The 23,266-nt window shown below is 40.5% G+C and overlaps 2 protein-coding genes across 2 annotated transcripts in view; both read right to left on the bottom strand.

The window, feature by feature from the left end:
- The window catches only part of vwc2 (von Willebrand factor C domain containing 2), a 28,140-nt gene extending 27,509 nt beyond the window's left edge, over nt 1-631 (bottom strand). Inside the window, exon 1 of the mRNA XM_072391396.1 lies at nt 368-631. The gene's annotated coding sequence lies outside the window, so the exon portion shown is untranslated. The remainder of the gene's footprint in view (nt 1-367) is intronic.
- Nucleotides 632-7,538: 6,907 nt separating this feature from the next.
- On the bottom strand, nt 7,539-21,276 carry LOC140312635 (poly(rC)-binding protein 3). The gene is made up of 13 exons (XM_072390406.1): nt 21,071-21,276; nt 16,501-16,611; nt 16,328-16,351; nt 16,187-16,219; nt 15,962-16,078; nt 15,614-15,745; nt 15,072-15,200; nt 13,046-13,135; nt 12,413-12,454; nt 11,925-12,000; nt 10,957-11,009; nt 8,684-8,853; nt 7,539-8,343 (listed from the first exon to the last, which is right to left on the bottom strand). The coding sequence occupies exons 2-13, from the start codon at nt 16,576-16,578 to the stop codon at nt 7,995-7,997; spliced, it is 1,293 nt and encodes a 430-aa protein (XP_072246507.1). The 5' UTR covers nt 16,579-16,611; nt 21,071-21,276; the 3' UTR covers nt 7,539-7,994.
- Between the last annotated feature and the right edge of the window lie 1,990 nt (nt 21,277-23,266).

Here is a 23,266-nt window from a genome sequence, read left to right as displayed (position 1 = left end):
TATATGTGTGTGTGTGTGTGTGTGTGTGCTTGAGTATAAGCACACACAGTTCATTTACTCGAATACCTATGTTTCCTCCACAGGTGCGACAGCTCTTTCAACAGTCTGCATTGGCGTACCCTCCCAGGCTCATTTCTTGCATGATAATAGGTGAAAGGTGCCATTTTAGGCACAGTTTCCGTGGCTTTAATGTTTCAACGTGTTAGTAAAAAACACGAGAACATACACAGACGACAACAAGGAGCAGTCAAATCTCTGTTAAGTAAGTTACTGTTAAACCTGAGGCTTCCAAAACAACAAGAACAAAAACAAGCATTTAGATAAAAAAAAAGCTGCATGCCTAATAAGCAGCGTTGATATAATTCACCTGTGATCCTCGGAGTCTGTCCGAGTCCGTCAGTGCGCCGGGGTGAAGCACAGCTTTCTGACTGCTGGACGGCGGAGCTAGGACAGCAACAAATGATCTTGAAGTGATGAGGAGAGGAACTGACGCTCGTTGAGCCGGGCGAAATGCACAGTTCCCACCGAGGATGCTCGCAGGTCATCAGTGTGTCACGCCTAAGTTTAATGGCCACAGTGAGGGAAAAGACAGCGCGCCGTCTCCGGCGATCCGCCGTGGTTACAAAGAGCTACTGATCCCCCCCCCCCCGCTCCACTCTGGCACTTTTTTTCTCACGGTGGCGAAGAAATAAATTATTAAATGGGATAGAAAAGAGGCAGCAGTGCTCAGACGTTGCGCTAAGCCAAGCGGACACTAGATGGGGCAGTGAAATGAGCACAGGCGGTCAATTAGCGAGACCAGTGAATGTTTCACAGGTCTGCTCACATGGTTCACACCCTGCTGTGATTACCTAATTATGCCTAATTAAAGAGTCGTTTCTGTAACACATACTATATGCTTAAGGGCGTTTGATGCCAAACGAGAAAAGACAGACTGAAGTAACACAGGTGGCATATTGAAAATCTAAATAGCTTAATTATTACTAATTTAAAATTAAACACCGAGACTCTCGCAGGGCCACATGAACGGCCTAACCATCCACCTACACTCACTCCCAAGAATCCATCTAATATAGAGAACATTTTTTCCCTTTTAATAGCCAATATAAAATTGAGTCGTTTTAATCCTGAACCCCACAAGGTTACAGATACTTTCAATTGCTTTCAACTGATTATTATAAATGTACTGAATTCTAAATTACTATTCTTTTAAAACGCAGTGGTAACTCGCTAACTTTAGGTAGCCATCACAGCTCACCTATGGCCTTCTTGCAAATATTTGAAGTAGGCAATCATTTTGAGCTACTTTATTGTTGGAATTGAGTCCATCTTCATCCTTTCACTCTTATGAATGTAAGGAGGAAATAGCAAACATTTAAAGTAACATTTCTGTACCAGATACTCAGTCATAAAACAATGTAACGGCAGCTTTCTTCATAAGTAGGTTATAGTTTGATGTGGTCTCAAGCAGTCTATGATTAACACGTAATGTTGAATGTTATTGTTACACATTTCTTTTTTTGTTGGACACCTGACTCCTTCTATGTCTACAAAAATACAATAAACAATCATATATTTGACAGTTTTATACAGTATAATAAAGCCATCAACCAGCCACCAGGTCCCAGGCATAACTATGTCCCAAGCAGTTTTGTTGCCTGTGGAAGTGTCTCCAGAGTCTTGATTTAGAACCTCAGCTGGCTGTAACTCTGTGTACAAGAGACTGAGCTGAGATTGAGCACAGGGAGCACAGACTCAGCCACCTTCACAACAAGAACAAAGCCCATTGAGTCAATATCTTCTCCTTGTTTCTGCTGTCTTTTGCACGTAGCTTGAGCTAACTTCTCCTTTTAGATTGCAATAGCTTCACATTTCTTTGGTTCCTCACAGTGCAAACAAATCAGCCGTACAGCTCCATCCCACAACTGGTCAGGAAACGTTCCTCCAATCTTGTATGTGTCTGACTGTAGGTTCTGAGGCAGAGATCCTCAACCATAGTGTCAGTGACTAATTTGGCTCGTGATGTGACTTGTAACACACAAAACCATTGACTTATTAAAGTTAAAAACTGGATTTTTAGTGGTAGGCTTTGTAATACGGGTATCAATCTGACAGCCAAGTAATGTTTGATAAATGCATGATGATGTTGATGATTAGTCATATATGTATTAACCTACACTGAGCTAATTTTTTAATTGAAATGTGATAAGATATGGTGATATTAGTTACATAAAACTTTACTTTAATATTGTCTCTCAGCAACAAGGCCAGTATCTGTTTTTTTAGAAATATGAACCTATTTGAAGTTTCAACTAGTCACCAGACAAACATTTGCATGGCAAACACAAATATGTATATGAAGTTCCATAAATGAACTGATATGTTACTAAAACCTATCTAAGTTTATTGTGCATCAGTTCAGACATCATGCAAATAACTGTATTTAGATTTCCTGAAATAAATAAATACTAGTGAGTCATATAACGATTGGTGACAAACTGGAATCCATGACACAGACTTATATGTGTAATTAAGACAAATGCAGAAGGTAAGTATTTTAAGTACATAGTTACTAATCTAGTTATGACCTATATAGTACATATAGTATTGAAACCACTATTCAAACGTGAAAAATCTAATTGAGGTGAGCAAAGAGAATTGCATCTCTCATGATTTGCAAAACATTTGTCACAATTAGATTAAATAGGATTGGATTAAAACATGGTCATTAAATTGCGCCTCCCTCTAATTAATGTAAAATAGCTTTAAATTGATTAAGGGAATAAGTCCAGAGGGTGAAGAAAACAAACTTTGCATACCATTTTGAGGGAAGCAGATAAAGGACAGCCTCATAAATAAAAACATGCCATTGATTATGTTTGTGGGGGAACAATGTAGACCTTCCAACTTGAGCCCATAAAAAGCAATGATGATGAATCATTATATACTTGACCTATCTGTGTTACAAGTCTAGAGGAGTACATGTTGGTAACAACCAAGGACCCAACCAGGGGGAATACTGTTGGGCTAACTTCTTCCTGTGCATACTGACATCTACCTGATAGATGTGTTTCAAACTAATAGGCATCATATTCTGACATTTCTGCACTTCACAATGACAAGGCTTTGGATAAGTCAATAAAATGGGCTTCACAATGCTGTCAGTTGTCTACAGATTCTTCTCAGGAAGGGATGTTGTTAGAGTGACATATTGAAACGTCTTAACCAAGAGATACTTGTTCGGTTATCAAGTCACAATGATTTTAAACAGTTTAAAAAAGTCGTACTGCTCATTAACACTTCAGTCTTTTTGCTTTCACATGCTGTTTTGTTCGTTTTATTGTATTAGGCTCCATGTTGCCTGCTAAATGATGTTTCAACTTCATTTCTGCTTTCTTCTGAGTGAGTGAATCTCCGACCTTTTCACAGAAGCAGTGGAGTCATCACCAACTTGTAACCCCGGTAACAAAGTCAGCGGAGGAGAAGCTCATTGCTTCCCGTGTAACTGCCTAAACAGTTTACGTGCGTCCAACACAAAATGGCGCTCAGAAGACGTGCTCATGTCACAGATTAATGTGATATCAGTCTTTTTAAAGTAAACTTGAGTTACATTTGATAGTGATGTTACAGCGCTAGTTACTAAGCTATTAGTGACTGTACTAACCCAGTTATGACATATACACAAAATCTTGATCGAATCATTCGGGTTCACGTTACAGTTTTCGCAGACCTTTCGTGCTGTTGGACATGAAAATCGCTACTGTACCTACTGGGATATGGAGTCACGAACAGTCATGAAACAACTGATGCATCAGATTTAGGTGCATCAGATGTCATTTTAGAATTCTGTCAGTTTTGTTTCTGCTTTACATATTATAAACTATTTGGATAAGGTTAGGGAAACATCATGACTTGTGTTAAAACAGACTCTGTAACAATGTAATGCATTGTCATTTCCTTGATTTCTGGTTGCCCAATCCGGCTCCCACGGCTAAATACACAAAATGTATTGGACAAACACGAGCCAGACGACCTACTGAAATACATTTGTGCAGTTACGCGTGGAAAAAAAATCTGAATTCATGTTCATCAATAAGAATACCAAGTTTTCTGTACTGTTTCATGTGTTTCAGTGAGACTGGACCAGTGATTTCAGACAGTTGTTTCTATAACTTTTTCTTCTGTCGAGTCTACTTGAAGCCAGTGGTGGAGGACGTGGTTTGATTTACCAACTGATGAGTAAGTTCTCTGCTTTTAAAGAAACACGCCTCTACTGTAATTACCAGAGGTAGTATAATATAGACAGGCACAAGACGAAGAATCACATAAGGTGTTTGTTGCTGGAAGCTATTTAGTGTACACAAAAAAAATTAGGTTTAAAGTAACACTGTTGGAGATGTGCAAAACCATAAACATGTTGCCTGATAACACACAGAACTGACAGGTCGTTACACTCCATTTAGAGTAAACGGGTTCAGATGTCTGAACCCAGGCAAATAATTCCCACTTGTCAGGCATAAATAATTACTCCCACAGATGTATTTCTGAACTGTGTTGAATAATCATAACAAATTAAAATGTTCTGAATTTGCTGCATATATTCTGGGAAACATTTTTTATTTTTTAATTGAGGCATTTTAGATTTAAAACTTCATAATAACAATGGGCAGTTGAAATACTGCGAAACACAATAAGGCGAGAGAGGACTGCAAGAGCAGTGCAATGATTCTTCATCAGGGACTGAGTGACAGCTCTGCCTTCCAATTTGCAACAAAGTTTCAAGTGATTATGCTCCTAAGAAGGAAAAATACTCATCCACTTATTTACCTCGAAATAGCTTTTTCAAAACTGAACGATGGCAGCCAAACCCAAAAATAGGCCCCTCATTCCTGCCTTTATCAAGTTGAAAAAGGAAATCATTAATATGGCATTAGAAGTTGGCTGCAAACTCATAACTGCCCCGGGCACACATCGGCATACATGCAGCACTGTTCTCTACAGCTACACCTTCCCTGAGGTTGAAATGTCATCCTTCACTGTCATTACATTTCTCCCCCATTAACTATTGATTATCTCCACTTCAGCATTTTGAGCTCGCTCTGGAAATGGCCCACATGCCTCACTACCCATACTTTACAGATCAAGCAGAACAGAAGTGCCCACCTCCGGGTTTTTCACGCTGAAAATTGGGTGAAGTAAGCTTCACAGAGGGGCGGGGGGTAAAGAGGACACAGGACGGCAGCGGTGTAGAGAAACATAACTTTACCCCACCTACCCATTAGCAGCATGCTTGAGCGGACAGCTGGAGGTTAAGTTGTGCTTTTTTAAGACCTCTGAGAATTTTTGCTGCACCATGTGTTCAATATTTACTGTAAGGTTTGTCTTCAGTTAGCTTCTGCTGTTCCCAGAGAGTGCAGGTAGAAAAACATGTTTGGTGAGGGGCTTTGAACCCTCTGCCATCAATTAACTGCATTTATAATACCAAGGATAGCACATTGTTAATGGCCACTGTTACTGCTCTCTATTGATTCCTATGTTTCGGTAGTAGTGCAGTTTAAAGCTGTGGATCCACAGGCTGTAGAGGCACATTTCTTCTTCAGGGAAAAGTGTCTGGATGCCAGATCTTTGCTTTTATGCATATCAGTCAACAACACAAGTGAAATATAACCTCAGACGTGTCAGTTTTCTGATGAGATTTGCATAATATAATTTGCGAATTGGACAAATATTGCACCATATCTCCATCTCCTAAGAAACTCGAAGTTAAGAATGCTTTGTTTTTTTTTTCCATTTGAGGATTATTACACTGAACAAAATAGGTTTGATTCACATTTCACAGTCTTGGGTTTCTGACACATTTCATTCAGTCTGCTCTCCCCCTGATCTTCACTGCTCACCTCACTACGGTCTGCAGCTCTGCTCCTGCAGTGTAGGATTGTTTTTGTGCTCAGTGACTTTTTCTTGTTTTCAAACTTTGCCAGCACTTCCGATATTGCCTCAACCTACACACCCCCACACAATCTTTTTATCTATCCCATTCATGTGATTGTGAAATCTCTTGAACAACTAAGACATTTTTTGGACAAATTTTACAGAAATGTTCTCTTGAGACTTAAGAATGACATGATCACAATGTGGTCAGAGGTCAGCGTCACTGTGATATCATAATAATCTGCAAAAACACACAAAAAAAAGGGTAGAGATCATTATTCACATTTGATCGGATGCTGAATTGATTGTAATCTCGGGTGACTACGGACCATCTGTGGTGAAAGGTTGAAGAAGTGTGCAAAGCTGGCCCGTCTTTGTAGTTTCTTTGCAGCAACATTACTATTTGAAGCAGTCAAGGCTTCAGCTTTATCTTGATGAAATAAACAACACCTTCCCTGAAAAAGCAGCAGACATTGCTCCACAGTTGCTGTAAATTGTTCGGCCTTAAATTTGCTTTCCGAAGATGTATAGCTCACCCATGCGATGTGCTCGAATGCATCGCGATGTCATCACCAATGGTGCCTTTTGAACTGTATGCTGATAAAAAGCCAGATGGTCCTTTTCCCTTTTATGGCCCAGAGCACACTGCCTATGACTACCGAAAAGAGTGAAATATTTGACTCAGCAGACCCTAAGACAGTTGTCCACTAGTGCCTCATTCCATTTTGAATAAATTCGGGCTCAAAGAGAGCAGTCAAGGTTTGATGTCTTCTGGCTATTTTCAGTTTGTTTTAGGTTTGGGTTATTAGGAAATTATTGTAATTCCCTTTTTTCTATGTTTAAAACATGGCTATACATTTCTGTCAGCTCTATATATATATATTATATAGCGTATAGACCTCTACAAATTGATAAATTAAGGCGTACAACCACGGGAGGTGGGTGGTTGGGGGTGATTTTCATTAAATCCTATTCCCGCTCGTGAGTAGATCTCATATTTTTTACTTTCAAAACTAGCTCCTGAGTCATGCTTTTGAGTACGAGGTCTGTTCAAAGATTTATTCTTAAGAAGACAGAGAAATAAGTGAAAAGTTTTGTCAAATATTAAGATGACAACAAATCAACCATAATGCATTCATAAAAAGTTCCATTTATTTCAGTCACGTCATTTACAAATATTACAAATTAGCATTGTTTTGAGGGATGGGGGGGAGGCATGAGAAACACATGAATAAAACATTCCTCAAAAATAACTGATCAGGGCTCATTTCAGATGCTGAAAGTTGAAGCGTTCCGCTTGTTTAGGCTGGAGAATAAACAAGAAAGCGAGCTCGTGTACAGAACCAGTAAAATGAGTTAGGCCAGTCCTGCTCTACAGGATTACTGGGTAGAGTGAAATCCACTAGAATCCATTGTGGCTTTAAGATAATCCCATCAGAGCTGCAACAGTGCAACGCTACTACAGAACACCCAAGCCAGTTAACACTGATGAGAGCCTATAGTGAAAGAAAGGAGGACACATGACAGAAGAGTGGAGCAATCCTTTATAAAAAAAAAAGATATTGAACATACTGACTTCTATTGTACAAGACAAACATTCTCACAGCACCACATCTCATAATACTAGTTCGCATTTTCTAATAAAATAATGAAAAAAAAACGTTACAAAGATAGAAAACTAAGTCAATATATGGACTATGGACCTCCTGGTGTAAGTGTTATTATAAAGCTCTGGAACATGAATTCATTTCAAAAATATATTCTCCCTGGATACTAATACAAGCCTGAGTTTCCCACATGAATGTTATGCATGTTCATAAGATAATACTGAGTTAATATGCACTTCTTCTGCCTTTTTTAATTACTGAAGACATGTTTTAATACTACCTTCATTTCAGTCTCTGTCTAATATCCCTCTGGCTTATGGAAAAGACATGGTACACCGGAATAAAACTTACACACTGGTGTAAGCCATTTTCAAGCCTATATGCTCATATCAAATTATCTGCCATCTTTTAATAACATTTTATCTGTCAGCTACACCGACTAGACTTAAGCTGGCATCAATAAGGAGCAAACTTCTGCCGATCAGATTTTTTGACTCCGGAGGTTGAAATTTTTGTGGTGTAAGCGGATAAACCCTGTGTTAGGCTGGAAGCGGCTGCTGGGTGGACAGCCAGGAGAGGGAGAGTTTTCATGCCAAGCAGGCTGGAAACAGGGACGGCGTAATGCGGGTTTTGGATGGAGGGAGAGTGGACGTTAATGGTGGTGGGGGCTGGGGTGGTGGCCGCCAGGACGGCCATGGAAGAAGCAGCGGTGGAGGCAGTGGGAGCAGACTGAGAGAGGCTCATGTTGAGATCAACGGGGGTCGCAGAGGAAGCGGCCTGCATGGTGTATTTAGCCATCTCTAAGCTGCAGGCCGGGGAGTTGAGATGATGGCGAAGGGGTTAGGGGAAGACAGTGAAAAAGTGAAAAAAAAGGATGGGTGAGACAAAGGAGAAGGGAGGTGAGAGAGGAGAAAACATCAGAATCAAAGAAGGAATGTGTTAAAAAAAAAAAAAGAAACAAAAGAAGCAGAGACAACAAGGATTTTAATGCAGTCCAGAGAATGGAGCAATGAGTTGGAACTAATCCAGCCTCAACCTGAACACAACAAATCTGCCCTCTTACAATAGCATGCTGCTCAGCTGCCTTATCATCATGCTGCGATGAGAGCCACCGCTGGACATGGCTGCCCTGTGTATTGTCTTACCTGGCATTGATGAGATACTGAGCCACACTGATGCTGGCCAGTGAGCCTGTGATCGTGACTTGGCGCATGGCTGAGCCATCAGTGGCGCTGGCAATTTTGATGTGAGCTCCAGAGACCTGGCGAATCTCATTGATCTTGCTGCCCTGTCTTCCAATTATACAGCCAATAAACTGGGAGGAGGAGATTAGAAATATGTAAATAACACCACATGTCATGTTTCCATGCTCTGCTGAAATGAATGAAATGGAATCTGTCCATACTCCAGGGATATCATTTCACTACATGAGCAATGGCTTTCATTGTAATAAAACTGCCAACATTTTTGGAGTGTCTGTTTACTCAATTTCTTGCTGAAAGTTGAGATGATTAATTCCACTCTTTCATCTCTGTGGTAAATATGATGGACTGAAAACAGAGGAAACAGCCCCCAGCTCTGTGTACAACGTAAGCACTTCCAAAGCTCACTAATTAGCATGTCAAATCTTGCTTGCTTATTCCACACATGGTGTTGACTGACAATTTACGGTTTTGGGAAAGGTTACGTGCTTGACTGTTTCATGGCTGGCCACTGTGACTTCCTTGTTTCTTCTGTGGTTGCCTGGAAACAGCACAAGTCCACGAAGGCACTGCTCCTGCCCACAAAAATAGTCTGACACACAACCTGCTGCTTGTGCATTGGTTTTATGTTGATTAAACAGGGTTGCAGTCATGTGAAAAAGAGAGAACGCTCCCCTTCAATTCCAAAATCATGTAAAGACAACCAAACATAAACCATCAACACATGACACCATGTAATTGTTTAACAAGAACTAAGTCAAATTGCTGATCTTATCAGATCACTGTGAAGGAATTTTTGCCCACTCGTCTTTACAGCATTGCTTCAGTTCATTGAGGTTTGCAGGCATTTGTTCATGCACAGCTCTCTTAAGGTTCCACCACAGCATTTCAATCGAGCTGTGGACTGGTCTCTGACTGGACCATTGCAACATCTTCATTCTTTTCTATTTCATCTATTCTTTTGTAGATTTGCTGCTGTGCTTGGGATCATTGTCCTGTTGCATGAGATAATTTTTAAGCCAAGCTATAGCTGTCAGACAGATGGCCTCACATTTAGATATGGAATACTTTAGCAAACAGAAGAGTTCACGGTCGTCTTAATGGCTGCAAGGTGCCCAGTTTCCTGTGGCTGCAAAACAAGCCCAAATCCTCAGCCTTCCACCACTGTGGTGGCATGAGATGTTTGTGCTAATATGCTGCGTTTGCTTTTTACCAAACACGGTGCTGTACGTTACCAAACATCTCCACTCTGGTCTTGTTTGACCAAAGTATACAATTCCACAAGTACTGTGGTTTGGTCAGAAGCAACTTTACAAACCTAAGCCGTGCTGTCATGTTCTTTTAAGAGAAGATGCTTTATTCTTGGTCACTCTTCCAAACCACCCATTCTTGTTCAGTCCTTTTTCTAATTGTACCGTCATGAACTTCTGAGAAGCGTTGGTACGGTCTTAGCCTGGAGTAAACTTTCTCAGATGCATTTCTTGAATTATTTTAGATTTCTTTCTTCAAATTGTTCGAACGTTGATTTATTCCCTTTCCCATATTGGCAGCAACACATTGTTTCGTTAATCTTTCCTCTTTCAAGACAAGCTAACTGCCAAAACTTCTGCTTTTTTTGTTACATAGATAATGACATGCTACAATATGTCAATTGTTTTAGCTCATCTCAGGTGTATTGCCCTCATTTTAAGCCTTGTACGGACCAGATGGTTTTCCACTCTGTTCTGATACATTAAACATTAGAACTGAGAGAGAGTGTACTTTCTTTGACACACAACTGCATTACAAAAACTCTAAAGTCACAGACAGGGCTAGTTGCTTTTCCCCGTGTTTCTAGTGTCTAAACTGTGGCTTAAATGAGAGTCTCATGTCTCAGCAAGAAAGTGAATAAGCATATTTCCACAAAACAACTCCCCTTAGAATGAGATTTAAACATAACTGAAAATTAAATATATAACACACATTCTATAAGTAACCTGCTCTTCAACCACAAACATGCTAATAGTTCTAAAACCTTAAAACAGTGTTCTACTGATAGTATGTTGTGACTCTGTGCCATTATCTTTATAAGCAAAAAAAAAGGATAAATTACTTTCTGGAACCAAGAAGGAGTGTGTCCCAAAATTTATATCGCTGTTCTCCCAGAAATGTTTAATGAAGTCAGTAGCATGAGGTTGCAGGTTTTAGTGGGTGAGCACAAACAATGTGACACTTACATCATTAGGTATTGCCAGCTCTTGTGTACTTGTGGGGACAGACGCTTCCAATCCTGCAAATTAGGACAAGGAATATAACAACTGGATGGTGCTAATAGCCCCCACTTTCATGGCATCGCATGTTGCTCTACTTGAGCTAGTTTACCACTATTATATGGCTAAGTTAAGAGCATGAAATGACAAAAAACAATGCCGCTACATATAAAAAGCTACAGTATACGTACATTAAACACATATGCTATTCACTGATTTATATCTACAATTAGAAAAGGTAGTTTTCGACAGAGAATAGTATAGCTAACACACCAATCCTGCCTGAATAATCAAAATTTGGTAATGTTTAGTTAGTTATGGCAGAATATATGAGTATGTGGGACGGTTGAGGTCAGGGATGGTCCGGCCAAGATGATGTTAGATTTGTGGGAGAAATGTTGTAGAGGTAGAGGATGGGGTCGAGAGATTAGGATTCATTTTTCTGGAGGGGATAATTTGGGCAAGTAGAGTTGAATTTTGGGAGGAAATGAGAAATAGTGAGAAATGGTTGAATATTCACTTAGCTGTAAATATGTTGGTCATTTTTCACATTTCCATCTCAGATAAAGCTGCTGTTTCTGTGTCACATATGGACTATAAATATTTCAGTTTCTAACATTTTAAATTGTCGATAATAGAATTGCTTGGTGGCTAAATCTTTTTCACTATTCTTTTGTGTTTGTTTTTCATCTTCCTTTTATGTACAAATAGATGCAAATGCCACTACAAAAAATGACAGGTCGTTTGTTACATGCGCATCTCTGTAAAGCCACCGTCTACGAAAAGAAAAGAAAAAACCTGTGTCTGTAAACTCTGAGTGAATGGAGTCATCCTCGATCCTGGCTGAAGTGACAGCAGTGTAATGATGGTGTGATTCGAAGAGGAGTGAAGACAGAGGGAGAGATGGACTTCCCCAGGGAGCCGTGGGTACGTACCAGGGAAGGTAGGGTTGCTCTGCCCAAGGGAAGGGAGGGGGATATGCTGCATAGCCAACTGGTGAAGCTTGGTCAACTGCAGGGTAGGAAGGAAGTTAGAGCTAACCAATCAAACTGGATTATTTCAGAGGAGCTGACAGCTACAATACAGAGCCAATCTGAAGTTCACAAACATCACAGACGGAGTCAGTGTGAAGAGATTCATTTTCCTTTAGAAAGCATGCTGGCTTCTAGTAGAATTCATCAGAATATACAGTCACATATCTAGCTACACAACTACAATTGATTAAAACTCTTTAGATCTTCATTTCCATTTCAATCAATGCATGCTGCCACTATGGGTTAGTGTTAGTGATGTCAACAGATCGGATTACTGAAGTTTCATCTTTGCAGAATGGGACACAAAGAGGGCTTATTGGTGGCTTGGAAGGAGTGGGCAGGAGTAGATCATTAGGACGGTTGTTAGTCATTCAGATTAGCATACTTACATCTTGATGTGCAAAAGCGTACTGCCCGGGAATTGCAAAGGCCTGAAGGGAATAGGAGATGAGATGTTGGCATATGACTGAGCAGTGTAGACAATTGTAACGTGTCACTTGAAATACAAAACTGTCACACAGAATATGAAAAGTAAAATCAGGGCAGTAAAAATCCATTCCCTTCCACTTTTCCAGAGCTCTAATGCATATAGATCTGATGGAATTTCATCTAAATGTCATCTGCTGCTTTTTCCCTCACTTTGACCATGTCTGGAAATCCAATAACATAAACAGATGTCCGGTAGGTCAGAGCAGACTGTGCCAAATTCAGAACAGCAGCTTGTCGGCCCATGGAAAACATGAACTTTACAGACGACAGGTTTCATACTGCCGGGTAATTATTCATGTAAATGTCAGTTATTCGCATCTCTGCCACATTAATCTTTGGCTGTGTATTTAACATGATCATCACCATCATTATGCTAACAGCATTAAACATGTAGAGTTTCATTCTATGGATAGAGTATATCCCTCTAGTGGATAAAACATATTCAAGGATCAGTGTGACTCAGCAGCAATTTTTTAAAATTTGATTATAATCAGTTAGAATCACAACTTGACCACCCTCACACGATTACTTACTTGTGCTGAGTGTTGCGGTGCTAATACTGCATGGGCTCCAGCAGGTAGGACCTTGGGACGGTACGGAATAGTTGCTCCTTTTGGTGGAGACTATAAAGCAACAGTCATGCAAACCAAAAAAGAGAAAAATATTATTCACTGCTACAGCTGAGGAAAGTAGTCTCACTGGCAGTGGTCTATTTGATGCTCTATTTCATATCACTCACTAAATCTTTTTCTGCCTCATTCATGTGCTGTGAACGCTGCATGAAACCCTGAACCAAAGAAAGATGTGAGCAGAGCTGATGATCCGGAGTAAGTTTGCATTTTTCCACTGGTCATGTGGATTCTGCACCCAAATCCAAGCAACCACTTCTGCTCGATCCAGTTGTAGGACATTAACACCCAACAAGTCCTCCAATCAAAATGATCAGAAATAATTTGTTCATATCCCGAAATACAACCCATTATGGCGTCTTATAAAGTACCACCCATACAAGCACCAGAATGGAAACACAATTCAGAAGCATTTCCACATCAGCTTGAAACCATGTGCCTAAGACGAACGTGTGATGTGTGTATTTTCACTCCTGAGTTACGTTCAGTACTGGTTGGGTTTGGACTATAAATTTGATTAGAGTTAGAAAACAATAATGTTTAGAACTAAAATATATTCTTTTTACAATGAAAATGTAACCCTAGTGGAAGCTATTTTTACACTTATCATACAATCATATAGTCTTAAAACGTAGTTATAGGTCGTGTCTGCTTGCACGAATGCACAACCTATAGGCATTTTTTGGGAAAAGGATTTTCTCTTACCATGACATGATAGTATTCAACAGCTGGTTGCAACCCAATCTCACACCAGAATGCATGATAGCTATGTTGCTCCACAGTGTAAAATGTTTGCTTTTTCCCAATAGGTCTCAAAAATTGTACAACAACAATTGTTATTACTCCCTCCCATTCTTTAAAAAATACTGATATCCAGCTTATGTCACGCTGCATTAGAAGCAATTCTTTTATTTTTGCGTCCGCTCTGCGTCGACATAAAGTTATTCACATTTACCAGTCCACGAAGGTCACTCGATGGCCTACCACACACAGCCAACCATGTGGACTGAGTGCATCGACTCCACATGCGTGTTAATCAATCTCCATCCAGAAAAACAACAACACAGATATTTGTTTTGAGGAAAAACTTTCCAGGAGAGTAGGAAATATCCTCACCTCTACTACAAGCTCTAGGCCAACTTATTGCCTGTGTTTGGGGATCTTCGGCACAACAAACCGAGATGGTTGTATCTATAGAACTTCTACATATATTTGGTATGTGGTACCGAGTTTATGTGTTCACAGAATGTCGAGAGTCTCAGACATGGAAACCATGCAGATGCCCAGCCTTGCTGCATGATGATATGGACATTCAAGCACTCCCCCCACTCCCATGCCAGAGACGACGGGTATGACAAGACGATTTCCACAGTCCTTTAAATTTTCTGTTTTGCTTTTATTCATGAGGCTTCGATTGATAAGTGTTACAATTAAAAAAAAAATGGTTTAGGCTTACACAGTTTACTATTCATTGGAAGGGCTTTTTTTTTCATGTCACATGAACGCTGCTCTGCACAAAAGAGTAATCGTCTCATAATTGCTTATCATGGGTTGTGACGCAACTTTGTTTTTCATTTATGGAAAACACCTATTACCTATTAGTTTTGCTTTGTTGTAAGATCAGGCTGCTATTTATCAAGCACAGAGGGAAGTTGTAATATAATGGATGAAATACCTGCCAGAGCACAGCAGGAATGACAATCTGAAAGCAGTCTAGACTCTCATGCTTTTGTTGTACTACAAACGCAGCAATTTGCTTTTATATACATTATTTCAATCAGATACAAAAAGATAACCTGACAGCGTTACTTTAGCCTAGAAAATATCCAGAATGTGCTACCAAACACCTTCCACCAGATCCTTGATACATGCCACACACCTAAATAGAGCTGTTGAATGTGAAGCTCATGTGCAGTCTGACAGTGCTCACCTCCAGCATTACAGAGCAGATGTGTCTTACACACTGAGTGATGGCCTGTGGAGTGCCGGAGATCGTGACAGCCCTCTCTGTAGAGTCCGGCAGCATGTCTCCTGCCACCTGAACCTGAGCGCCCGTGGTCTTTTTATCACCAGACAACAGAAGAAAAAAAGGATATTAACTTCTGAAAAGAGCACACCATCATCCATATTGAAATGCTATGTGAAGCACCCACAAATTACCCTGACCACATTTCGACATGCAGGGAGCAGCTGCAAACCAAATGGCAATGCGTGCTTCAATATTTGCGGAGGCACATACAAATATTGTCCATTCAGAATGAGAACTCTGCTTGTCTTTACAGGCATAAGCAGGTTTATCATGAACAGCAAGCAAAGAAATACACAAGTTTCATGGCAGAGTAAAATAAGAAATGTTTGACTTGAGTTTTTGATACTCAAGGTGTCAGAGAACTTGGGAGGAGGGTTGCTGTTCCTGTTTGGGTGCAGAAAGACAACTTCAAGCGGTGAAAGAAAAACGAATAAGACTCCTACCTCTCTGATCTCTTTGATCTTTGAGCCTCCTTTGCCAATCAGTGAGCCACACTGGCTCCCTGGGAAAACCAGACGAAGTGTCACAGGTGGCTTGCTTGTCACGTTGCTGTTTGTCATTGCTGCTGTAATATCCTGAGGGAGAATTCGAAAATATGTTACCATTTCTGCAGTGGCAGCTGTATAGAACATCAGCTTTATTTGACAGCTCTTTTTGAGTCGTTCTGCATGACTGAAGAAAAGGTGCGTTCACTGTCTTTAAGACAGATCAATTCTTAAATGATTTTTCTAAAGTTCAGCAATACTTGGAGATATTAGTTTCAAGGGATGTTGATATCTGTTTTGCTGTACCTCCTCAAACTTCTGTGCAATCATGGAGAAAGCTCTGAAGATTCCCTCAGTGGGTCCTGTGATGGTGACTATTCTCTCAGGAGATGATCCCTCTGATATGTTGATGCGAGCTCCACTCTAGAGACCAAAGTTCACGGTTATCACAGCTTGATTTGTTGTAACTAGTCTGCCTGAATTGATGAAATTGTGTCTTTTTATGTTGCAGACTTCAGATCAAAAGCTCACCTCCTCCCTCATTTTCTTTACTGTTTCTCCTTTCTGGAATCATGTGGGAGAAAAGCTTGATTAACTTTAAGAGATGATGAGACAATCACAAAAAAATCTGTAAGAGCTGATGAGGGCTGATGGATTGTAAATTAATTCTACCTTCCCGATTATGCTGCCAACTTCCTGGGAAAGAAAAATAGAAGCGCTTGAGCAAGACACAATACACAGATGATCACATTTATGGCCAAAATGAATAATCTGAACTACAATTACATGCCATTACTGCAAAAATACAATAGGTCTTTCTGGCTGTTTACACATCTGCTGATTACCTTTCCGTGCATCAGCAGCCTCAGCGTCAGTGTAACATTCAGACTCCCATCTGAAGCCATTTCCTCCTTGTTGGACATCCTCTGTGTTTTCAAAGCGTCGACGTAAACACTCTGTAACGAGAAAGACATCATCTGTGTGCGGTAGGTGGTTTAGTGATTCAGGATGTTCAGGAAATGATGTGTAAAATTGAGGAGGTAATCAGCCAGATCCAAATACATGTTTCTGCAGTACAATTTATCCGTATTCTATGTTTGGGCGTGTAAAGCCTTCCTCAAGTAACAAAGCATGCTAATTCATATTTTGCTTTATGTTGATGAATTTCCAAACCAGTCAAGAAAACGTTGCTTCTTATGCTAACTGCCTTGTTGTACAGACCCATAGCAGCAGCTGCAAGGAATATGAAATGCACCATTTCCTGTGCTTAACAAGAATATCCTGGAAAACGGCTCCAAAATGGAGTAAATGCAAACGCTTCCATGAAATGTGGGTGTCAGCAGCATCCCCACTGTTAAATCCCACCACTTGAATTTTTATGGATCATTATCTTAACTACAGTCAGTGCAGACTAAGCGGAACATTTTCCAGAGTTTGAACAGTCACTTTTCATGCTGCTAAAAGGAGACAAACACCTCTTTTAAGAATTTATCGGGGGACTGACGCTCTCTGGGGAGTGATGGACCATTGTTGTTTGTCTTCTGATCGTGCAGTTGTGAGAGGAGGACGATAAGCCTATCACTTGTTGAAATCTTCACATGGGACTGCATCTTTAGTTCCAGCTAAATACAAGTTGTGTGACTCTCCTGGATAAGACAAGACACAAAGAAAGCCGCTTGTGCTGTGGAGGCCTGAGGATCAAGTGATGTGTGTGTGACTCGTCTCTTGATAGCGCACAGACACCACACAGTGTCGCCTCTGTTGTGGCTGCGTGTCCGATTCTTTGTATTTGTGGAACAAATAAAGAATGTGTAGATGCATTGCAGGACTGGCAGCTTATTGGACCATAACAGACAGAGAGAAGAGTGCAACTCCATTAAGACCAAGGTCACAGTGTTTGTTAGAGCAGCATGGTTCCGAGACGTTGTGTTTTTTAATTTACTTTTGGCAAGTTTTGGCAAAAAATGTGAAGTAATAAACCATTAAAACGGGAAAAGGGTCATTTAACTGGAGGCTGCCTGGGTTTTGGACTGAGTGAGCAAACAAATGTAAATGTTAACCTAAAACGTTCACGCAAACCATGGATTTACTCGCTGAGAACTTGGCAGAGGCAGAAAGGAACAGAACGTGGTGGAGGGGTATTGGCAGTCACACATGAGGTGTTGCCCGTTAATCCAGAGTTTAGGTCAATCCTTCTCTAAGGTTTCAACATGCCTGATGATGTTTCAAAAGAACTGTTAAGACATTGTAAGCTTGTAAGCTTTTTTTTATTATGATCTATACGAAACGGATTTGTAAAGACAACTTGTTACACCTTTGAAGGAGTTTGACAGTATTTTTGCTGACCAGTCTCCAGGTGGTGTATTTTCCTTACCTACTGTATTCTGATTGGCTTACTGTGATATTCTTAGCCAAAGTCTAGCCAGTGTGCAGTTTGAAGGGAGAGGCACGATAGTTCTATCTCCTTTGTTAACAGAGTTAACAAAACATATCCGACAAGTCTTAAGCCTCCCCACAAAGCATAAACCAGTGTTGTATCTACACAAAACAGAAAACTTAGCAAATAACCCGTTTTAAATTGTATCGTTTTATTATGAACAGCCTGTTGCAAAACACATAGTTTCTTACCATTTCTTTAGCTGCATCACAAAAAATGCCAAAGATAAAACAGTTTGACAGTTATAAAACACTATTTTCAAACAGTATCTGAAAGGTGAATGAGGTGAATGCATCTGGACCTTCAGTTGATCCATCTACTGTTCACTGAAGCCGCATCAGTGACGGTCTTTATGGAATGCTTGATGTCAAGAAGACATTGTTAAGTCAAGTCAGAGTTTATTTCTATAGCACATTTGAAAACAACTTCAGCTGACCAAAGTGCTACACAAGTACGCCAATATGAATACAATCAGCAGTCAAATCACTGAATCAGCAATAGATCCATCCATCCATTTTCTATACCTGCTTAATCCAACTCAGGGTTGCAGGGGGACTGAAGCCTATCCGAGCTGCCATTGGGCAAGAGACAGGGTACACCCTGGACAGGTCGCCAGTCCATCACAAGGCCACACAGAGACAAACCATCCACGCTCACACTCACTCCTAAGATCAATTTAGAGTCACCAATTAACCTAACATGCATGTCTTTGGGCAGTGGGAGGAAGATTGAGTACCCAGAGAGAACCCATGCATACACAGGGAGAACATGCCAATTCCACACAGAAAGTCAGCTGGGATTTGAACCTGGAACCCCTTTGGTGTGAAGTGACAGTGCTAACCACCACACCACCCTGCAGCCCTCAACAATAGATACTAACTATAATTATACTAAAGGAAAGGAGACAGGGACCAAACGCTGAGGTAGGCCAAATGACACAAGAAGTGAACTGAAAATCAGTGGCAACAGATCTTATGGAGGGAATGATCCTCCCCAGAGGCCGGAGCTCAACATTTTTGCAGCAGTGTGGGATCATGTTGTCAGAGAACTAAGCAAGAGTTTTTAGGAGGGTTCAGACTGTGTTGAAGAATAAATATGGTCATACCAGATACTAACTTTCAAGTTTGTTACCTTACACTATATTACCACACATACTGTATTTCACATGTTTCCATAAATCGCTGCACCTACTTCTTGTTCACCTGACAATGTAGAACAAAATGAATTTTAAGCAGTACTGTACCATCCTATGCATGTGTCCAGTTGGTGCTGTGAAACAGTGTATAGCATAATGTTGCTCCGACTGTCTAATCCATTTAAAACAAATCACTTCCAGACCCTGACCAATCTTGATACTCTAAGTCTACTCCAGTCTTATTATAGTAGCAATTGGGTAACACTCTGCTCACTAGCCAACTAGCCAAGGATCTTTCGACCAAACTTGCTATCTCCCCCTGTTTCTCGTATTTGTGCACAACTTAGCTAAGCTAACATGCTTCTAGCTTCCTGAATGCAGACATACAGGTGTTTGCATCAAATAATATAACCATATTTCCCAAAGCTATCCTTTGAATGCACGATCTTTGACCTTCCCACAGATCTCACCTTTGATACTTACACAAACCAACAAACACAGAACTCTCTGCCGCCATTCCACACCTAAAAAACAAAGACCAGAAATGAATGTGTCGCTCAACAGCGCTCAACCAGTGACACAAGTCAGTTACTTCTCGCAGTGTGTCCACATCAGTTGACACCAGATGAAACAGCAAATGAATAAGCAAATAGAGCATGGTTTTCATGTGTTCTCGCTCTAGCACACTCCAGTGTTTGTAATGCCTGACTGAGCTTGAAGACTTAGTCCAAACAATATTGTGGATAAATGAAGGGTGTCTTTCTGTTAACAAGAGCCAAAGCTACAGCATTCTCCTCGAGTGCATCATTATAAAGTTACAATGAAAACATCACATAAACAGCAACATCTCGCGCTAATCCTATGGGCCTGGATTTGTTTGGTTAATGCTAATACCCTTTTGACCCATTTCTGTCACCTCCAGCAAGTCAGCGCTCAAGACTTCTGAACAAAACCCTGGTGCACAACAGCACCCACAGAGTATCATCTAGAGGAACTCTGCTCTCTGAGCACAGACAGACAACAGTCTGCTTCAGACAATAAAAAAGATTTTAAAAAATTGAAAAAATATAAGAAAAACGGCGCCTTCATCCTGGAGGGAAACGGAGAACAATGTCTAAGTGGATTACTTGAGGGATTTTGACAATGTTTTCAAAATATGAGGCTAACACAAAGAGTGTACAACATTTTGAATTTGAAATTTCGATGATAAGTTTGTTTAATCATAGAAGATTATTGCCCACAGTTGTGCTCCAGCTTAGGAACAATCCTCTTAAATCAACAAAGATGTTTAAGAAAAGAAATCTGTCTTTACGTTTTAATAAAATATTATTAAAAATGTAGAAACAGTTCAGCCAGAGTAATAAATTCCTAAGAAATATCAAGAGTCGTGACTATTTATAGCTATCTATGAGCCGTCATAGCAGCCTATAAGCACAACGCGCTTCTCCCTTAACACAAAGGTTACTATGTTGGATAGTCATCACATGTCTGGTTCCATGGGTTAATTAATTCTACCCTGAACCGTCTAAAGGGAAGAGTTCTAAGAAAAAAAAGAAGAAGATACATTTACAACAGAGTCGTAAACAGACAAACAACCAGCTCAAATTATCTCGACCTAATAGGAGTCAGGGGTAGTGCGTTAAAACAAAGCCTCACATTGTTTAGCGGTCATTCAAAGTACAGAACCAACAACTACAAGTTTTTCTCTGGCTAGACTTCAACGTTACTGTAGTTTATAACAATTTTAAAAGCAAAAACTGATCTGGGAGCAGCCAGACGCTGGCGGCTATAGCCGAATGAGAGGCCTATAATGTAGAAAGAATGATGAGTACAAAGCACTGACCTTGTGTACAAAATTCTTCCTCCTCTTTGGTTCTGGTGTCTTCGAAATGAATGGCCTTTTAGTTTGTAGTCCGTGTTCAATGTTTGCTTCCTTTGTTGTCAGTTATCCTCAGAGTGGACAGATGGCTCCCCGTGCCCTCAGACCGGCTGGAGCGAAGGCAGGCTTTGCTATTAGTCCCTCAGCTTAGCCCAAGATAAGCCCCTATGCAGGGCAAGTGAACCCGCATCTCTTGCCTAATTCTCCCTGTCACAGCCACCAAAGAGGCGTTCCTCTGCACGAAGATCCACAGGCTGAGGAGGCCTGGCAGGGCAGGGCAAGGAGGCACGTCGGCTGGACACCGTCCAGCAGGCAATCTACTGTATAAATACAGCACGATGGCAAAAAACCCAGGCAGATCAAGCCTTCTGCAGTCATCAACACAGAGATACAGTGAAGGGAGGCTTTGTTAACCAATGTTTCTTGGTGACTAACAGCTCTGCATGACTGCTGTGTCCTTCATTAGATTTTCAGAGAGCTTCCTGCCTGCACAGGGCCGGATTTTCCTTAAAATAAATCTCCCAGTATGAAATTGGTGCTTTGTGCAAGGAGCCGCACTAATTGAGGACAAGAAAGGACAATGTGGCGTTGAAGGTATTTAGTGATGTTAAGCACAATGTCTTCATGGGGTGCTTCTCCCCTCCTCGCGGCCTCTGCCCTCCCCCACCCTTCTGCCCTTGTAATGAGGCCATACTGGATACAATACAGCCCTTCTGCACAGAAAAATGTATTCAGCTGAGCTCCAAATTTGTGAAGGAAATGAATCAGTGAAGCATAAGTGGCATATTTGATTACCATTCAGGGCGTTGCACAGAGACAATAATGGCCTTAAGGCCACCTATCAGACATCTAAGCAATGCATTCTACATACACTTTACAGCCAGGATTTCAAAGTTGTATTTTTCTATTAAAAGGACCAAATGTCCTCAAGAGAATAAAATTAAAGAATAAAGTGTAATAAAATTCATTCATAAAGTGAATTAAAGTGGACAGATATTCACTTACAAGGGAGCCTTTTCAGGGCTGAGAATAGGTTAGACGTGAAGAAGTGAAGGCTAATAAAAGTTCAGTCAAATGTATACATCAATGGGTCCCCCTTTGGGTCCGAACTACAAACAGAATCAGAACGGCAACAACGCTGTCAAAGCTCTCAAGGGCATGGGAGCAAGTATGTGACGGGTGTTTGTATTGTTTCATAGACTGTGAGATAATCTGGTATTTTTACACCAATCAGTCATGACTAATTTCCTCTCCTACACGTACATCATGTGACAGTGAGATTAAAGAGTCAAGGATTAAATGGAACTGGATTATGTTATCAGTTACAGTTATTCACAGCGGGGTCGATTAAAAATATCTGAAAAATGAGGATACTTGCTTTACAGTAGATGTGTTAAAAAATTTTGTAACATATACGGAGCTTCACACAGGACTTACAATGACATTTTGGGTGCCTGTCATTTGATTAATGTTCTTCGTGTGCCCGATTGTCAGTCACTGTGGTACAGTCCTTGTCACGGTGTACATACACGGGGGCTGGACTCAAGTTACTAACTGAAGTATGTCCGATGCCTCGAATAGCATCGGAATAGCACAACTATCATTATTTTTCTCGTGTCGTGTAAAGGCGCTCACTGAGGATATGATGCTGTGAAATCATATCTCAGACTGATTACTTGCTGTAATCTCTTACTGAAAGCAGTGTTGATCTATATTGTTGATTTTTTTTTCTTTCTTCTTCTTTTTTCCTGTAATGGTTATTGAATTCTGACCCTTTAAATCAACAACAACACAATGATAAAGCAAAAAAACAAACGAAAAACAAGTTTCGACCCCTCTGGTTTTACACTGACATCCCAGAAATTGTTCACAAATGCAAAAGTGGAATGTGAAAAAAGAAAAGCAAGCTACACTCGTCGGTGGAAAAATAAGTCTCCATCGGCCTTTACAGGAGACCAAAAAATATCCCAAGGGGCAGTCAATCGACCGAGCGGGCAGCTTCGACCACTGTATTTACTCAATCCATTAAATCTGGTGATTCAGTCACTCTGCAGTGTCCAAAACTCTTGGCAGCTGTGATCAGTCCACTTATGGTGACAGAAAACGAGCCTTTTCATACACTCGTATTTGGAATCAATCCCTTAACAGACAGAAAATGAG

This window comes from Leuresthes tenuis, unplaced genomic scaffold, assembly GCF_036924035.1.
Source record: "Leuresthes tenuis unplaced genomic scaffold, fLeuTen1.0.hap1 SCAF_8, whole genome shotgun sequence".
NCBI classification, from domain to species: Eukaryota; Metazoa; Chordata; class Actinopteri; order Atheriniformes; family Atherinopsidae; genus Leuresthes; species Leuresthes tenuis.
The sequence above is the reverse complement of the archived record's forward strand: the minus strand, read 5'-3'. Positions and strand labels throughout refer to the sequence as shown.